Source organism: Theropithecus gelada, chromosome 6 (genome assembly GCF_003255815.1).
Source record: "Theropithecus gelada isolate Dixy chromosome 6, Tgel_1.0, whole genome shotgun sequence".
Classification (NCBI taxonomy): domain Eukaryota; kingdom Metazoa; phylum Chordata; class Mammalia; order Primates; family Cercopithecidae; genus Theropithecus; species Theropithecus gelada.
Window position 1 is genome coordinate 7,337,857 of NC_037673.1, and position 16,696 is coordinate 7,354,552.

General features: G+C 38.6%; 1 protein-coding gene and 1 long non-coding RNA gene across 2 annotated transcripts in view; one reads left to right on the forward strand and one right to left on the reverse strand.

Moving 5' to 3' along the window:
• Nucleotides 1-16,696, forward strand: part of ADCY2 (adenylate cyclase 2) — a 423,318-nt gene that overhangs the window by 310,610 nt on the left and 96,012 nt on the right. The window contains exons 11-14 of the mRNA XM_025387564.1: nt 207-250; nt 4,504-4,584; nt 10,131-10,200; nt 13,057-13,154. Of these exons, the coding sequence (XP_025243349.1) occupies nt 207-250; nt 4,504-4,584; nt 10,131-10,200; nt 13,057-13,154 (293 nt within the window). The remainder of the gene's footprint in view (nt 1-206; nt 251-4,503; nt 4,585-10,130; nt 10,201-13,056; nt 13,155-16,696) is intronic.
• LOC112626799 overlaps nt 1-16,696 on the reverse strand; it is a 41,536-nt gene that overhangs the window by 4,922 nt on the left and 19,918 nt on the right. The gene's annotated exons all lie outside the window — the stretch shown is intronic.

The following is a 16,696-nucleotide window of genomic DNA, read 5'->3' on the forward strand; positions in this document are numbered from 1 at the left end:
AGAGATTACACCAACATTCCAAAGATAAACTGAGTTTACACCTTGATTTAGGATTAAGCTCTTTTTCTCCACATGAGTAATTAATTACTTGTTAGCTAAATGCTACTGTCCATGATAAAAGAGGAAATATGTTTCACCTCATTATCATTGCAACATTCTTCTTGAAACATGTTTTTGACAATTAATAACCTTTTTTCTCAATATAGGATGTGCCCATGGGTCAGCATAATTTTCAAAATCGCACCTTAAGGTATGGTATCTCTTTGACTATCTGATTTTTTAAAGCTTACTGCTCTTTATTCATTTCTGAGAGTAATTATCATCAATTATGGTCATTTCAAAGGCTACTTCTGAAAGAGCAGCTCCCCTTGAAAAGCCCTATTAAATTGCTTTCAGCTTCTAAAAATAGAATCATTGGGGTCCTATTGTTAGAATTGAGAGAGAGAGAAGGAAAACACCACCTGGTACTCATTTTAGAATGTTAAACTGTTTTCCTAAAGTGACTCTTCTTAATGTTAATGTGTGGTAAAAATAATAATAATAATAATAATGAATTGTCTTAAAATGGGTATGTTGCTTAAAATTGCATTTTTCTGCCTGTAATCCCAGCACTTTGGGAGGCCGAGGCGGGTGGATCACTTGAGATCAGGAATTTGAGACCAGCCTGGCCAACATAGCAAAACCATGTCTCTACTAAAAATGCAAAAAATTAGCCGGGTGTGGTGGCATATGCCTGTAATCCCAGCTACTCAGGAGGCTAAGGCATGAGAATCGCTTGAACGCGGGAGGTGGAGGTTACAGTGAGCCAAGATCAGGCCACTGCACTCTAGCCTGGTCGACAGAGTGAAACTGTCTCAAAAAAAAAAAAAGAAAAGAAAAGAAAAAAATTACACTTTTCTGTTGAATTCTAAAGGTAAAAGCAAGATAAATCCAGTCTGTCTATAGTGAAATAAAGGGTTACCCACTCTGCTCAAAAAAAGAGAAAAGCTTCCCACAAATGTCTCCACGCGCCCTGTTGCAGCCACTGTAAAATCCCATGCACTAACTCCTTTTTTTCCCTATGTTCCTCTATCTTTCGGGCTCAGAGTTTCACTTTAATATTGGTTTGGGAGTTAATCAAATCAATATTAGGACATTCAGGTAACCGGTATAAGATGTAGTTCCAAACGCTAAGCCAGGCTTTCTTTCTCCCCGGAGAGGTCAGTTTATTGGAGCTATTGATAGTTTTACAGAAACTAAGGGAAAATATGAGATCTGACCTGTTTTCTGTAGAAAAGGAATTGTATCCAAGTAAAAATGAAACATAGGTTGTAACCTGCTGAAACAAGGCAACAGGGCACATTAGCCCAGGATCCTTCTCAGTGACTGTTGGGATGAGCTGTAATTTGGACTTTGTGCAAAATTTGACATTTTAACTTTGAGATATAACATTCATAGTCTTTATGTTATGAGGATATGTTGGTTCTTGAGCCTTTGAAGCATTATATGTAAGTGGCATATGCTGTAATGAAGAGAACTTAAGCTAATTTGAGGCATATTGGAGAGTCCATAAGACACCTGGAGAAAACAGCACAGTGCCTCTGGTCAATAAGATGCTGGCACATCTATGAGCAACTGACCACAAAAATGTCATGGACTTCCTTTCACTTTATATTCACAGTCTCTTCTGTTATCTGTTTCTCCCTCCCAGCAATCCTGCTTTAAGCATCTATTTATAGAAGTTACAATGGGTCATGTGTCATGGAACCCCAGTATTACGTGAGGCAGTGTCACCCGGGATGAGCGCTGTCTGAAAGACAATGATAAGAAGCTGTCGTTATTATTTGCGCTGGGCTATAGAAACTCTAATTTGGTCTCTGCAGCATTACTACAAGGCAGAATCTGTTGCTGTTATCATTTTAGAAGGGAAGAAACTGAGGCACAGAGGGATGGGAGAATGCCAGAGTCATATGGCTGGTGGAGATGAAGCCAGTATTTGTGCCCAGGCTCTGTGACTCCAGAGCATGTGTTCCTAACTGCTCTTCAGGCTTGCCTGCTTTACTAAAGGCCTCTTCCACATTTATCCCATTTGTCTCTGTAGTCGTTGATCTTTGGTGGCCTCAAAGCCTCCTGGAGAAAATCCCAGTTCTGAGTCAGACTTATCCAGGCTGCTCGGACACTTCCGGCCTTTGTAACGTGGACTGCCTCATGATACCTATCTGAGCCTCTAGTCTGTCCTATGCATTCCTGTCACATGTCCCTTCCCGTGCCTACTTAGACCTAACAGCCCAGGCAAGGGTCTGGGGAAGGAGCCAGGGAGACAGAATGGAGATGCGTTGGACACAGGGGTTGGGGTCCTAGAGCAGTGTGAAGGCCAATGGTGGAGCCCAGGGGAAGGTGCCAGGATGGGAAAATGAGAGATGCTGGACGTCAGCGGGAGAGAGTCCTGGAGGCAAGTCAAGACCCTGGTGGGGAGATCATCAGCCCCAGGGGACCTTATCATCTCCATGGCAGAGGTCACAAGACTGCAGAGATAAGAAAAGTGTCTGTATGTCAAGAATTATTGTCTGGGTAATTAGCGAATTCAAATAATGCAGAAAGCATGCATTTATTGGCTACTTTGTGTGTCATATTTACAGTGTTGAGCTCTCTACAGGCATCATCTAAGCAAATCCTAAAACAGGTTAACAAAGGCAATACCACTGTTAGCACTGGACAAATATCAAAGAATTACATTTTCCTGTAAGCCTCAACATTCTTACACTGCTCCTTCTTAGACTTTGCAGAAGAGAAAGCCATCAAATTGAAGTCAAGAAACTCAAGTCTAGATGTGGGACTGATAAACATTCAATGAAGGGTTTAAGGTCCTACAGGTCTCAACTATAAATGAAAATATGCAAGCCATACTAGTTGCTTGGTAAAGGGTTCCTTGCTTTTTTTTTTAAAGGAAAATAAAAATTAATTTGCCTTCTTCAAACAACTTGGAATTTGATATACTAAAACCTCTTAATTCAGTTGGCTCAATATCTGTGGATGGATCACTTAATATCATTCATTTTATTTTTTTAACCAAGACTGCTCTCAGCCTGTTTGAAGAAGACAAGGCCTGAAGACACAAATCCACAAACATAGGATGATGGAATTGGAAAACTCATCCATTTCATTAATGATAATTCTGTGAGATTTAATTACAGATAAATGTGATTTTGCATATTTAATGCTATTCTTATCTATATGTAGAGGCAATTCTGAACTCAGGAAAGTGTGATTTTTATTTCAGATTTGATGGTCTATTCATTTGTAATCTAATCAGCCATAACACACAGAATTCATGCCTCAACCAAGATACAGGCATAGCCCTGTTCAGGCTAGCAGGCTGTGCTTTTTTAATCTTTGCAGTGGATATTTAACTTCTAAGAATAGGTACTATTTTGGTTTCCTCCTGACATCATTCTTATGCAAATTGTCAAATTAACCTTGGAGGGCTCTTACTATTTGGCACAATTTATTCAGAAAATATCTTATATTATGGCTAAAGGTTATTTGCTTCTGAAACTAAGTGAGATGGTCTGCAAACAAAAGTGGAGCTTTCTGTGAATAGTGCTTTCAAAACTGAGGAGCATTTAACATACCTGAAATAAGACTGTAGTTCTGAAAATTTTTGAGAGTTGACCAAGGAAAACATGAAAAAGGAATGACTATTTTGTCAACCAAGCCACATTTTTACAGGGGAATTTCTAGAACCAATGTATTCTTTCATAAAATAAAGTTTATGAAGGCAGCAAGTCAAAAGCTAATACATCTCTTAGGAGAGAAAGTTACTTTATCTCAGACACCAACTATATGTCTTTCAGTGTTGCCTTGTAAATGCCTAGTAAATTTTACTGTGAGTGAATAAGGAAACATCTTTACTATTCCAAAAACTTTAGTTATTCACTCAATCCAAAGAGTGGCTGGATGTTAATAGAGAAGGGCCTGCTCATACACTGTTGTTTCTTTTTCTACTTGATTGACAGAATTAAACAGAGCTTTTGACATCATTGAAAAATAGGCTTACCGACACAGAAAGACAAATTTGGCATGTTCTCACTCTTATGTGGGAGCCAAAGAAGTTGATCTCATGGAGGTAGAGAGTAGAATGATAGATACCAGAGACTGGGAAAGGTGTGTGGGTGGGAGATGGGTGGGTAAAGAGAGATTGGTCAGTGGGCCCAAACTTTAGTTGGATAAAAGGAATAAGTTCTAATGTTTGATAGCAGAGTAGGGTGACTATAGTTAGCAACAATGTACTGTGTAATTCAAAGTAGTCAGAAGAGAGAATTTGAAATGTTCCCAACACATAGAAATGATAAATACTCAAGATGATGGATTCCCCAAATACCCTGATTGATCATTGCACATGCATGCAACACAATATCATCTGTACCTCATAAGGATGTAAAATATTATGTATCTCTAATAAATAGGCTTAATATTTATTTTACTAATAATATCCTTACCCGTAGTATTTCGTTTTTCATATAGAACCAAGTCACAAAAGAAAAGATTTGAAGAAGAATTGAATGAAAGGATGATTCAAGCAATTGATGGGATTAATGCACAAAAGTGAGTACTTTTTTCTCTTAAATTATCATTCATCTTCTATTATGTTCCAAATGAATTTTATCATAGTCTCTTCAATAGTTGCCGTGACAAAGCCAAGTTTCTGAGACCATTGATTCATTCACTTCAGTTGTCCCTCAGAAAAGTTTTGTTAAAAGTATTTCTTTTATTTTTTAAAAAATATTTAATTCCTGCCTAGAAAATATTCCCAAGTCGATTGCTGATAAACAACCTGAGGTGTAATTGGAGAGAGGAAAATTACAGCACGATGTGTTCAGCAAGTAGTAGTTGTACAAGATAGATTCTATATGGGAAAATCTTCAAATGTTAGCATGTGATACAATCCATCCAAAATGCATCTCTTCTTATTACAAAATTAATGTTGAGATACCTGTGTTCTAAATCCTAGAAGAGAATTAGCATTGGTGAGCAATGAGAGGAAGACCGATTTTAGGGGGCACAAAATGTCATTTAGCCTCTGAGGCCAAGAATTGCTGTTATGGTTTTAAATTGCTGTTATGGTCCAGAGTTGTGGGAGGGAAACGATTTAAAGAAGGTGATGGCCTTCTCAGCCTCGACAGAATGATGGCGCTCATCAACCTTCGTATTCTCCGTGGGTGCGTGTGTCATAACTGAACCCATGGAGAGCAGAAGGCACACGGCTCAGTATGGTGCCTGGCACACGTCAGACATTCCATTCCTTTTTGTTGAGTTGAACTGTAGTGAAAACATCAGGAGGTCCAAATGAAAAGCCTTTACAGAAAAGCTTCCATCCTTATGGAGACCTATTTAATTTTTATCATGGAAGCTGACTCTTGAAAAGTGTAAATGATTCTCACCTAGAGTTCTTTGTCTCTAAAATTAAGTTACAGGGTCTCAAATAGTGCATGGCTTTGCAAAATGCATGCCTGTTTTAGATTGTTCCTTGTAGGTATTTATTATAGAATATTTACAGGGCTTATGAGAGAATCGCATCAGTGTGTTATGGGTGTCTGTGGTGGGTGTGTGCCTTTGTGTGTGAGTGTGAGCGCATATTTTCTAAGCAATAAAGCATCTTGGTCAGGCAAGAGTTGCCATTCAGATGTGCTGGAATACTGAATTATCACCCATCTAGATCCCCTTCCTGTGCCACAAGTAGGCAAGGCCTTCTTCCTGTCCCAGAGTGCCCAAGGCCCACCTGCAGCACCAGGGCCAATGCTCTGCTTTGCCTGGCGCTAGGGTCAGTGTGAAAAATAACCTCGCCTCTGCCTGAAACCATCACACACTGAGAAGTAAATAACTTCTTGCAATATAACAGCAGCTAAAACCTAGGGAGGCACCTGATTTCATAAAACATAGGTGGAAGGATGCATTCATTCAAGCAGAGGAAATAGCAGCTGACACCGTGTGACTCGCCAGAATAAGACACAAGATCAGAAGAAAGAGGGAATCTTGTTCTTTGAGAAAAGTTAGCAAATAATAATAATAATAATAACGTTAGTATTTTAAAAACTAATTCCTAAAGTCAACCTCAGCATGTGTTCATGCAGGTGAAAAACCTACCTTTTTAAATTATTTTTGTATGCACCTTTTAGAACGTTCCTACTACACAGATCATCAGAGAGTGCCACCACTGGCATTGCTTTATTATTGATAAGTTGCTTTTAAATTATGTGTTTGCTTTGTGTCATTTAGTATTCAAATACATGTTTAGTTAACACCTTATGTTTTAACGTGGTTTTATTCCAAAGTACTGCTTAGTGCTGATGTAACTGCTTATGTTGTAATTTTCCCAACATGTTTCAGAAATCAAATAGAGAAAAGTGTGCTGCACTCAAAAACTAAAAGGGAAATTTTTCAAATGGAAGCTCTTATACATGTATTTTTAATTAACCTCAGTTACACTTTGTTATGCCTTACTCATTAACTCCTCTTGTTCTTTGATATGAAGTTCTTCTGATCTTTGAATTTTCACTTGAGGACTCAACTGGGGCTCCGGGCTTGATGTACCATTCAGTAGTTTCCTGCTATTGCCATAAAACAGTGATTTCTATGCAGATTTTTGCTTATTCATGCACTGAGGTACTGAACACGCATTTGTTAAAAAGCTGACTGATGTCACCATCTGCTCAGCCTTTCCCCAGTGTGTGCCGTGGTGGTGGGGAACTCTCTGGTGTCTTGTCTTAGAAGGACTCCAAAGACACTCATCCTATCAGATCAGGACCGTACTCTTATGACCTCATTTAACCTTCATTTCATTCTTAGAGGCTCCATCTCAAAATACAGGCACACTGAGAGTTAGGGCTTCAAAGATGAACTTTGGTGGGGGACACAAGCTCGCGGTGCATAACAATAAGAAAGTGGTCTCCTCATTTAGTATCTCCTTTGTGGCAAGGACTTGCATTCACATATTTCTGAATAATTCTGGGTGCAGGTGTGGGTATACCCATGCCCCTCTAGTCAGCATAGTATTCGGAATTTCCTTTATTTTCCTTAACCCTTTGACAAAAGAAAATTTAAAAAACCTTAGTATAAATAAATAGAGAATCACTTATCGCGATAACTCAGGATGGGGTTGATTTTCTTCATGCCATAGACCACTGGGGTCAGGAAAAATGTCAGGAGGCCCTAAATCAAGCACACACACATTCCCTCTCTCTTCTCTCCTCTCCTCTCCCCTCCACTGCTCTTCTCTTTCTCTGTGGTTCCAATCCCCTGCAAGTAATAGTTGACCTAATTGGCACACACAAATCTATTCCCTTCCAAATATCCAAATCACATTTATAAATCTCTTTGTTTTCTACACATCAAAATATTCCCAAGTCCATTGCTGATAAATAATCTGAGGTGTCATTGGAGAGAGAAAAATTACAGCACGATGTGTTCAGCAAGTCACATTTGTAAAAGATAGATTCTATATGGGAAAATCTTCACATTTTAGCGTGTGATACTATCCATCCAAAATGCATCTGTTCTTATTACAAAATTGATGTTGAGATACCTGTGTTCTAAATCAGTAGTGGGAGTGGAGGCCACCTCAGAAGATTCACAGAGGTGATTAAGTGTGTAGGAAGAATATGCGCTTCTTAATTCTGAAGACAAAGTGAGAATTAGGCCCATCCATCATTGCTACAAGGGAGAAGCCACAGGCCAGACCCAGCGTGCTATGGCAAAAGGAGGCGAGTGTGTTCACTGGTGAGGACTCAGTCGTGTCCCCAAGCATGGATCTAGTGCTGGGGCTCACGAAGCACCACATGGGTTCTGGGGACTTAAGGCAAGCAAGCCTGATCCCGAGCCCTTGCCATCCACCTGCCATCCACCACAGGCCATGGAAACCTAGACTGGGTGCATGCTGGCATGACTAGTAAAGGAGGTGCTGGTTTTATTTTCACTTCCTAAATTTCACTCTTGCTCCCAAGCTGACATTTTCCAGGAGCATTTATAAACTATATTTTTTTCTCAGTAAAGGAAATACTGTTTTTAGTAAGTTACCTGCATATATTATTCATAGTCTGATAAAGACACAGTTCTGAAAGTGAGTATGGTTAAAATTTATCTTAATTTGTATTTTCTGGTCCTTTTAATGTCAACCAATCTTTGATTCCTCCGTCTAGTCTTGTGAAACAGAATAATAGTTCTGCCGCTGGTATGGTAATAAGAAATACCATAAAAGTTTATTTCCCTACAGCTTATACCCTTGAATCAAAGAACTATGCAGCCATAAAAAAGAATGAGATCGGCCAGGTGTGGTGGCTCATGCCTGTAATTCCTGCATTTTGAAAGGCCGAGGCAGGTAGATCACCTGAGGTCGGGAGTTCAAGACCAGCCTGACCAACATGGAGAAACCCTGTCTCTACTAAGAAAAACAAAAATTAGCTGGGCTTGCTGGCATGCACTTCTAATCCCAGCTACTTGGCAGGCTAAGAGAGGAGAATCGCTTGTACCCATGAGGCAGAGGTTGCAGTGAGCTGATATCATGCCATTGCACTCCAGCCTGGGCAACAAGAGTGAAACTCCATCTCAAAACAAACAAACAAACAAACAAAATCATGTCCTTTGCAAGAACATGGCTAGAGCTGGAGGCCATTATCCTTAGCAAACACAGGAATAGAAAACCAAATGTTCTCACTTATAAGTGGGATGAGAGATGAGAACACATGGACACGTAGAGGGGAACAACATATGCTGGGGCCTGTCAGAGGGTGGAGGGAGGGAGGAGGGAGAAGATCAAGAAAAATAACTAATGGGTACTAGGCTTAATACCTGGGTGATGAAATAATCTGTACAACAAACTCCCATGACACAAATTTTACCTATGTAACAAACCTGCACTAAATAAAAGATTTTTAAAAGAGGTATTTTTATTGTTCTCACTTTTAATGGCTGTCAGTCTAGAATACATTACTGACTTCCCTGCCCCAGTCGAAAGTGCCCTGTGGATGGTTCCTGGGATGTTCAAGCTAATCTTGGTGTGTGCCTGGCAGTGAGAGTCTTCCAAACTACTTGCTTCAAACAGGTGTTTAAAAGTCAAACAGTGTGGTACAGTGCATACTTCCATATAATTTTTATTTATTTGTCAACAACTGAGCGATGCATAGTACTTATGCATGCGTTTTTATGTTTGCGTCAATCTATCCTGAACAGATTGCTTATTATACTAGTATTTTTATCAATTTTTAAAAAACTCTAGACAGGCGCAGTGGCTCACGCCTGTAATCCCAGCACTTTGGGAGACTGAGGCAGGTGGATCACGAAGTTGGGAGTTCATGACCAGCCTGGTCAACATGGTGAAACCCCATCTCTACTAAAAATACAAAAATTATCCAGGCGTGGTGGCAGGCACCTATAGTCCCCAGCTACTCAGGAGGCTGAGGCAGGAGAATTGCTTGAACCTGGGAGGCAGAAGTTGCAATGAGCCAAGATCACATCACTGCACTCCAGCCTGGGCGACAGAGTGAGACTCGATCTCAAAAAAGAAAAGAAAAGAAAACTTTATTCAAGCATGACTTTTTCTTTCTAGATATGAAAAAAGTGACAATGAAAGTATGTTTGCTAAGTCTGAAAGAAGCAAAACCTTCTCACCCAGATCTTAAAAGCACTCTGATGGTTTGGATGCTCTGATCTGTTGCCCTCTAGAAGCTGAAAAAAAAAAAAAAATGGTGCTTCTCTAGGAATTAGATCCTTAAGGAGGTGAAACCACTGGATAATTTCAGAAAAACATGGGGAAATCACATTATTGATGTCTTTACTCCTTTAGATGAACTTATCTCCCTTGTTATTTAATTCAGATCCCTTGAGTTTCAGTTGATTTGACAGTTGGTTTATAATATAGAATTTTCCAAGGAGGACAGTGTATGATTAGGAATATTATATTTTCAGATCCTGTTAACATTATCCAGATTCCATATGCAGTTAGTTGGCATTATATGTTGTTTTTTTAAAAAAAAAAAAAAATGTTGTTCAGAATGATACACGATAAAGAAAGAAGAGTGCAAGTCATTTTAACAAATAGTTCCAGATGTTTGATTGGAGATTCAGTTTTATGATGTGTTGGTCCTTTCTATTTCTAGGCAATGGCTCAAGTCTGAAGACATTCAGAGAATCTCACTGCTTTTCTATAACAAAGTACTAGAAAAAGAGGTAAGCTTTTCTCTTCTTCAAAATCACCAATTGGGTTTTCTGAAATTTGAATTTCTTCATGAAATTGTGCTCATGTTTTTCATATGTGACATTTAAGCTGCCTCTCACTATATTCAAACTCTTTCTGGCTTTTCTGGTGATTCTTTCGCGCATATATTGCTTTATTGTATTTCTTGTTACTAAGTTTCTATCTTTGGTCAGTCACCATTCTCAACCCTCTCGATAGTAAATGGTATCTGCAATGTGTGTGAAATATCCCAATTAAATGAAAGATGTGAGAGATAATATCTGCTCTTCTCAATGTGAAATTCTCTCAGAAAAGTCTTAAAAAAACAGGATTCTTCTTGATAAATCTACAATGTCTTTACACAAATTATTTTAATATTTTGACCGAAATGTGAGTTTTACATTCAATGCTTTCTCAGGGTAATTAGAACTTTTAAGCGTTATTGTATCTAAATGTTTTCATATTATGGCTCTTAAAGTGAGAGCTATTTCAGGCACAAATAAGTAAGCAGACATTTAGATTTTACATGTCAAGCTATATATGGGTTTGCTAAAATGAATTCAGTTGATTGTTGCAGAGAGGACAACCATTCTTCTAGCTCAACTTTATTTTATTTGCCTTTTGTTTTTTGTCCATCTAGAGAAGGAACCAGACTTAGAAGTAATTTGCATCATTCAACTATATATTTACAGGCATAGTTTGAACAAAAGTTACATTAATGGTAGCATTTGCAGCTCTGGTATTAAAATTATGTTGATAGGCACGGTGGCTCATGCCTGTAATCCCAGCACTTTGGGAGGCCAAGGCAGGCAGATCACAAGGTCAGGAGATCTAGACCATCCTGGCTAACATGGTGAAACTCAGTCTCTACTAAAAATATAAAAAAATTAGCCGGGCCTGGTGGCAGACGCCTGTAGTCCTAGCTACTCGGGAGGCTGAGGCAGGAGAATGGCAAGAACCTGGGAGGCGGAGCTTGCAGTGAGCCGAGATCGCGCCACTGCGCTCCAACCTAGAAGAGTGAGACTCCATCTCAAAAATAATAATAATAATAAACTATGTTGATAAAATTTAGTGCATTATTTTATGAATATCAAATAGAAATATTAAATATGATAATTCCTTCCAAAATCTATGGACACATCAAAAGTTTTTTTTATGTTGGTTGTCAAGAGGATGTATTGTCTACTACTAAGTAGAGGACTCTGACCATTGAATGCAGACAGTTTACCAAATTGATGCTTGTTATAATGTGCTATTATTGGCCATCTTATCCTTAATAACTTGAGCAAATATTAATGGCTACTTATTGCTTAGCTGTTACATTATTTCTTTCCTGATAGAAGTCCATTTCTTTGTTAATACCACAAAGAAATTCCCACTCATATCTCTGCACAAAGGCCTGAAGAAGTTAGAAGATAAGGATTTAATTGAGGGCATAGAATGTAATCACATTTCAGCAATTATGCTAATATAGCTTCTTCATGAGCATGGAAATTATGTTGGCTACTAATTCACAAAATATACCCCCCAAAATTCTAGTAAACAGAAAGTTATCATTTAAAAATGTAGCTTTTGCATACATTCCCCATGTATACATATTTGTGGATGCCGACTTTAAAGCAAATTTTAGAGAGCAGCAAGACTTAAGCTCAGTTTTTGTCCATCTATCCCCAGCTTGCCCTTCAGGGGATCAGGTAGGGCAAAAGGCTGCAAGAGCTAAGAGAAGAGAAATATCTGGAGACCCATCAGAGATCCTTCATGCAGCACTAAAACAGGGAGGCTAAAATGCAAGAAATACATATGTGTCCCTATAACTTGGGAGAGTTTATGCAAATGTAGCCAATGCAACCTGACAGTATTTTCAGGAGGTTTCAAAGGCATTGGCACAAAATTTTATTTCCTTTAATTTTACCATACAACCTTTCGTAAGGCAGTTGCGCCTCAAGGTTGAGAGTATGAGTTCAGAGCCTGGTGAAGGTCCTGGTTTCCCATGCACTGTATCTCCCTGATTGTAGTCCATTGTTCCAGTCCACAGTTTCTTCATCCAAAAATAGGGGCTGTTGTGTGGATTGAATGATTATCACAGGGAAAGCAGGGAATGCAGGACACCATGCTGAATGCAGCAGGGGTCATCATCAGCATCATAAGTATAGCCCTCTCTGGCATTTTTATCCTGCCTAAGTCAAGCAGGGTCAGCCCCAGGGAAGCAGCTAATGCTGATCAGCTTATTCATGGCATGGGGAACCATGTGGGCTCCTGCTGAATGCACTGGACAAGAGGAAGGAAGAGGAGCCCATTGGCCAGACTCAGAACAAGCCAACTAAGAACCAAGTCGGCAAACCTTTTGGTCTTGTAACTTTACCCATCACCTCTCAATGGCATTAAGACAAATAATAAAATAAAATACTAAAATAAAGGAATATGACTTGCATTTCCTCAGTAGTATTGAAAAGTAAAATAGTATATGAGAAGTCATTCCCTTTCCCTCAATACTCATAGACAACAGACCCTCATGGGACCCAGGGCACAGGTGCGATTCACAGTTCACTCACTCAACCTTCTGGTCAGGTACCTCTCTCCTTACTAGAGAGATTCAGTTGCTTATAGATGGCTTTGAAAACAGTTCCACTCATAAACTGTGGTCCTTGGAAGTCACTCCTTCACAGTTCTTATGGGGGAAGAAAACACTCACTGCTGAGATGAACAGGCTTTCTCCTTCCCTCGCGTTGGCGTCAATCTACACAATTACTGAGTGTGGTGCGTGCTCTGGGTACAACTAGGCTGCTGGTCACTGTGTACAGCTCTTCTCTTGGAGAACCGTCACTCACAGGTTCCTTTCTCCCCTTCAGTACCGGGCCACAGCACTGCCAGCGTTCAAGTATTACGTGACTTGTGCCTGTCTCATATTCTTCTGTATCTTCATTGTGCAGATTCTCGTGCTGCCAAAGTAAGTACTTCTGGTTTCCATTGGGATTCTCACCTGGGTTGCCTTTCCACTGGAGCCCAGTTGTATTTAAAGGTGTGAAAGGATGCTAATGTGTAGACAGAGGGGTGATTTAACACGTCGTGGTGAAGGGAGAGTAACCCAGGACCTCGGAGGTTAAGTGGCCCCCATGTGTCTTCCTGAGCATAATGTTGGATTTTCCAAGTGGACATGTTGATTCAAACTTCTAGGGATTTTAACAAAAAATAATTTAACCTTCTTGTTTTGATGTTGGTATTACTCTGATGCACAGTCTAGGAAATGTAGCTCAATAAACTTTACCCACGAAGACCACAGTCCCCAGATGTGGTTTCTAATAAACAAATGGCATTATATTATATTGAAAGGGCATGGCCTTTCACTATAAGACACACTGTGCCCACCCATCCATTTTGTCCAAGTTCTGTGCGTTACACGGCTCTCTCTTTGAAATCCACTCCACAGCCATCTTTGATTGTTATAAGTCAAGGTTCAGCCGATCTCTCCCAGGAGAGACGTGGGTACAAATGGGAGAATCGGAGCAAACCACATTTCATGCTTTGAGGTGAATTCCTTCTGGCTCCACTTACTGGTGAAAAACCAATCACTTTAGGATCCCTAGGTCATCTTTCTCTTGCACCTTCTTAATTCGTTCAAGACCAATCAGGTGACTTTCTTCAAGAAAGCTAATTCTCATTTTACAATCTAAAGAAAATTCTTGTCCTTCTTTTAATAACTGGGGATATAGAAAGAAGTTTGAAGGTAGATTTTTTTTTTCCTTCTGATCATATATTTTTTCTTTCTTAACCTATTTTGTTAAGGTCAAAGCAACCATTTTCAATCTAGTAGAATTCAGTTGTGTGCTTGCATTTAACTCTCATAGTGCAGCCAGCCTTTGTGGGCAACTCAAGTGGCTTAGATTGAGTAGTGTTTTGTCAAAGAAGTTGTCTGTTTCTCCGCCTCTGTACTTCAAAGGATTTTCTTCTGGGTACTGAGCCAAATAGCCAAAAACCACTTTTGGGGTACAAGTGGTTTTTGATTACGTGGATGAATTGTAGAGTGGTGAAAGTTTTGTTCATGTATGTCCAGTTCCTTAGCAATGTGCTCCCTTACGGAAGGGGTTTCCAGTAGACGTCCCCTCTCCCCATGAATTGGAAGTGTAATACATGGGCAAAAGGAGCCCTTCTTCAGGACTTACAAAATCTTCAGTGAAATGTCCCAATGTTAACATATCAGTTTTCCATTCAAACAAATGTTAACAAATTAAGCTCCTTAGTGTCAGGCCTGTTATCATGGTGCTGGAGAGAAAAAGCCATCCCAGTACACACTGGCTTATAGACTGGTAGAGCAGAAAAGCATTTTGAAAGCTAGATAGGTGGAATAAATATTACCCAGGGAAGGGGTCCTCATTGTTACTCTTACATAGATAGATTCATTAAGTTTTCTACATCTTCCTATTGGATGAGTATTTCTATATTCTCTGCATTATAAGTAATACAGGATCTGTCACCTACTGGGAGGTGCTGGGGGTGGGGAGAGTGACTGGGGGCAATTTAAAAGATGCCTCCAAAGAAGACAATAAGACTTCCAGGAACCAGGAAGAACGTTTCATGGGATTTCACTTTTAAGAAACACATCCCTGTCATGTCTTTGCTGGCTTGGCTTTGGTTTTCCTTGTCTCTCTTCTGTGGTATTGCATCTTTATGAGGACCCATGGACGTTCATTCTCTCAAGCTTCATCACCCATTACTTTTGTGGGTGCACGCAGGTTGCATTCGCTCTAAGGAAAACCCACAGCCTCATCTAATGGAGCCCCCAGACCTGCACTTGCTGTAACAGCCTCAGGCTTCTTGTTCTGTGACTTCTTCGTGTTTCTTTCGTATTAATATCTCCTTTTTTTTCTTTTTCTTTAGAAACAATCTTCCTAGAAAATATTTCAAAGATACAAAAAACTACAGAGTGTGATATAATAAACACACACGGGTCCATAATCCAGACTTTTGCAAATGTTTACCTTGTGTCCTCTTTACTGTAGACCCAATTTTCCACCCTCTTGACTGTTATTATTTGGGTATGCTTCCTTTAAACAATACATGTTTTTATTTTGGTTTTATTTATTCAATTTGATATCTTTCTTCATGTTAATTTCTTCTGTATTTATTTTGTCATCTGTATTTTGATTTTATAATTGGTGTGAGTGGACCCACTTCTCCCATTTTATTTTGTGTTTATTTACCTTGCTTTTCTTTGGTCCTTTATTCTCTTTTTTCTGATTTCTAATGGATTGATCAAGTTCTTTTATTCCTTTTATTAATGGTAAATTAAAAGCAACTTTATTAGAAAGTAAAGAAATAAAAGAATGGCTACTCCATAGGCAGAGAGGCCTGTTTATTCTTTTATTTCTTTTACTGGTTAGGAAGTCTATGTATTTTTTTCATTAAAGATTACTATTAAAGTTTAGAGAATATACATCATTTATATTTTTCTTTTAATGATTATCATTAAAATTTCAATATATATTATTTAAGTTAAAGAATAAAAATATATAATTATTGTTTATAATATGTATTTGATATTTACATGTTTTTAATATTATATATTTTTTGTCAATATCTTTTGGGATAGAAGTGGTTTTTGTTACATGGATGAATTGTAGAGTGGTGAAGTCTGAGATTTCAGTGCATTCATCACCCAAGTAGTATACATTGTACCTAATATGTAGTTGTCTATCCCTCACTCCTCCTACCCTTCCCCCTTTGGAGTCTCCATAATCCATTGTATCATGCTGTGTGCCTTTACGTACCCATAGCTTAACTACCACTTATAAGTGAGAACATACAGTATTTGGTTTTCCATTCCTGAGTTATTTCACTTAGAATAATGGCTTCCAGTTCCAACCAAGTTGCTGCAAAAGATTTTTTTTTTTTATTTTTGTGTCAGAGTAATTTTCCATCGTGTATGTACACTACATTTCATTTATCCATTCATTGGTTGATGAATGCTTGCGTTGGTTCCATGTCTTGGCAATTGTGAATTGAATTTTAACATTTATGCTTAATGAAATACATTCTAAAGTTATTCATAATCTCTCTTCAATATAATTATTTCCTAGGATTTTTAGCTCTGGCTGTAATTATAGTCAATATTTATTTAAATCTGCCACATTCTTTACCAATTAATTTGCTCATCAATGCTTTTTAAAAATTATTCATTTCTTCAAATTTATTTATTTCTTTTTTTGGTGATGTCTATGAGTTGTTAGGGTTTTTGGAGGGGGGTCTATGAGTAACAATAGCTGCCTTTTTTAGTTATATTAAAATTTCTTTATCTACTTTATTTCACAGTTCTTGAATAATAGTTTAACTGGGAATAAAATTATAGGTTAACTTTTATTTTCCCTCAGACTTATGATGACATTACTCTGTGGCATTACATCTTCTATTTTTGTTAATGAAGTATTTCTGTCAGTCTCATTACATTCCTTTCTAGGGAGTATGTCTTTCCTCTCTGAGTGCTTTTAGGTATCT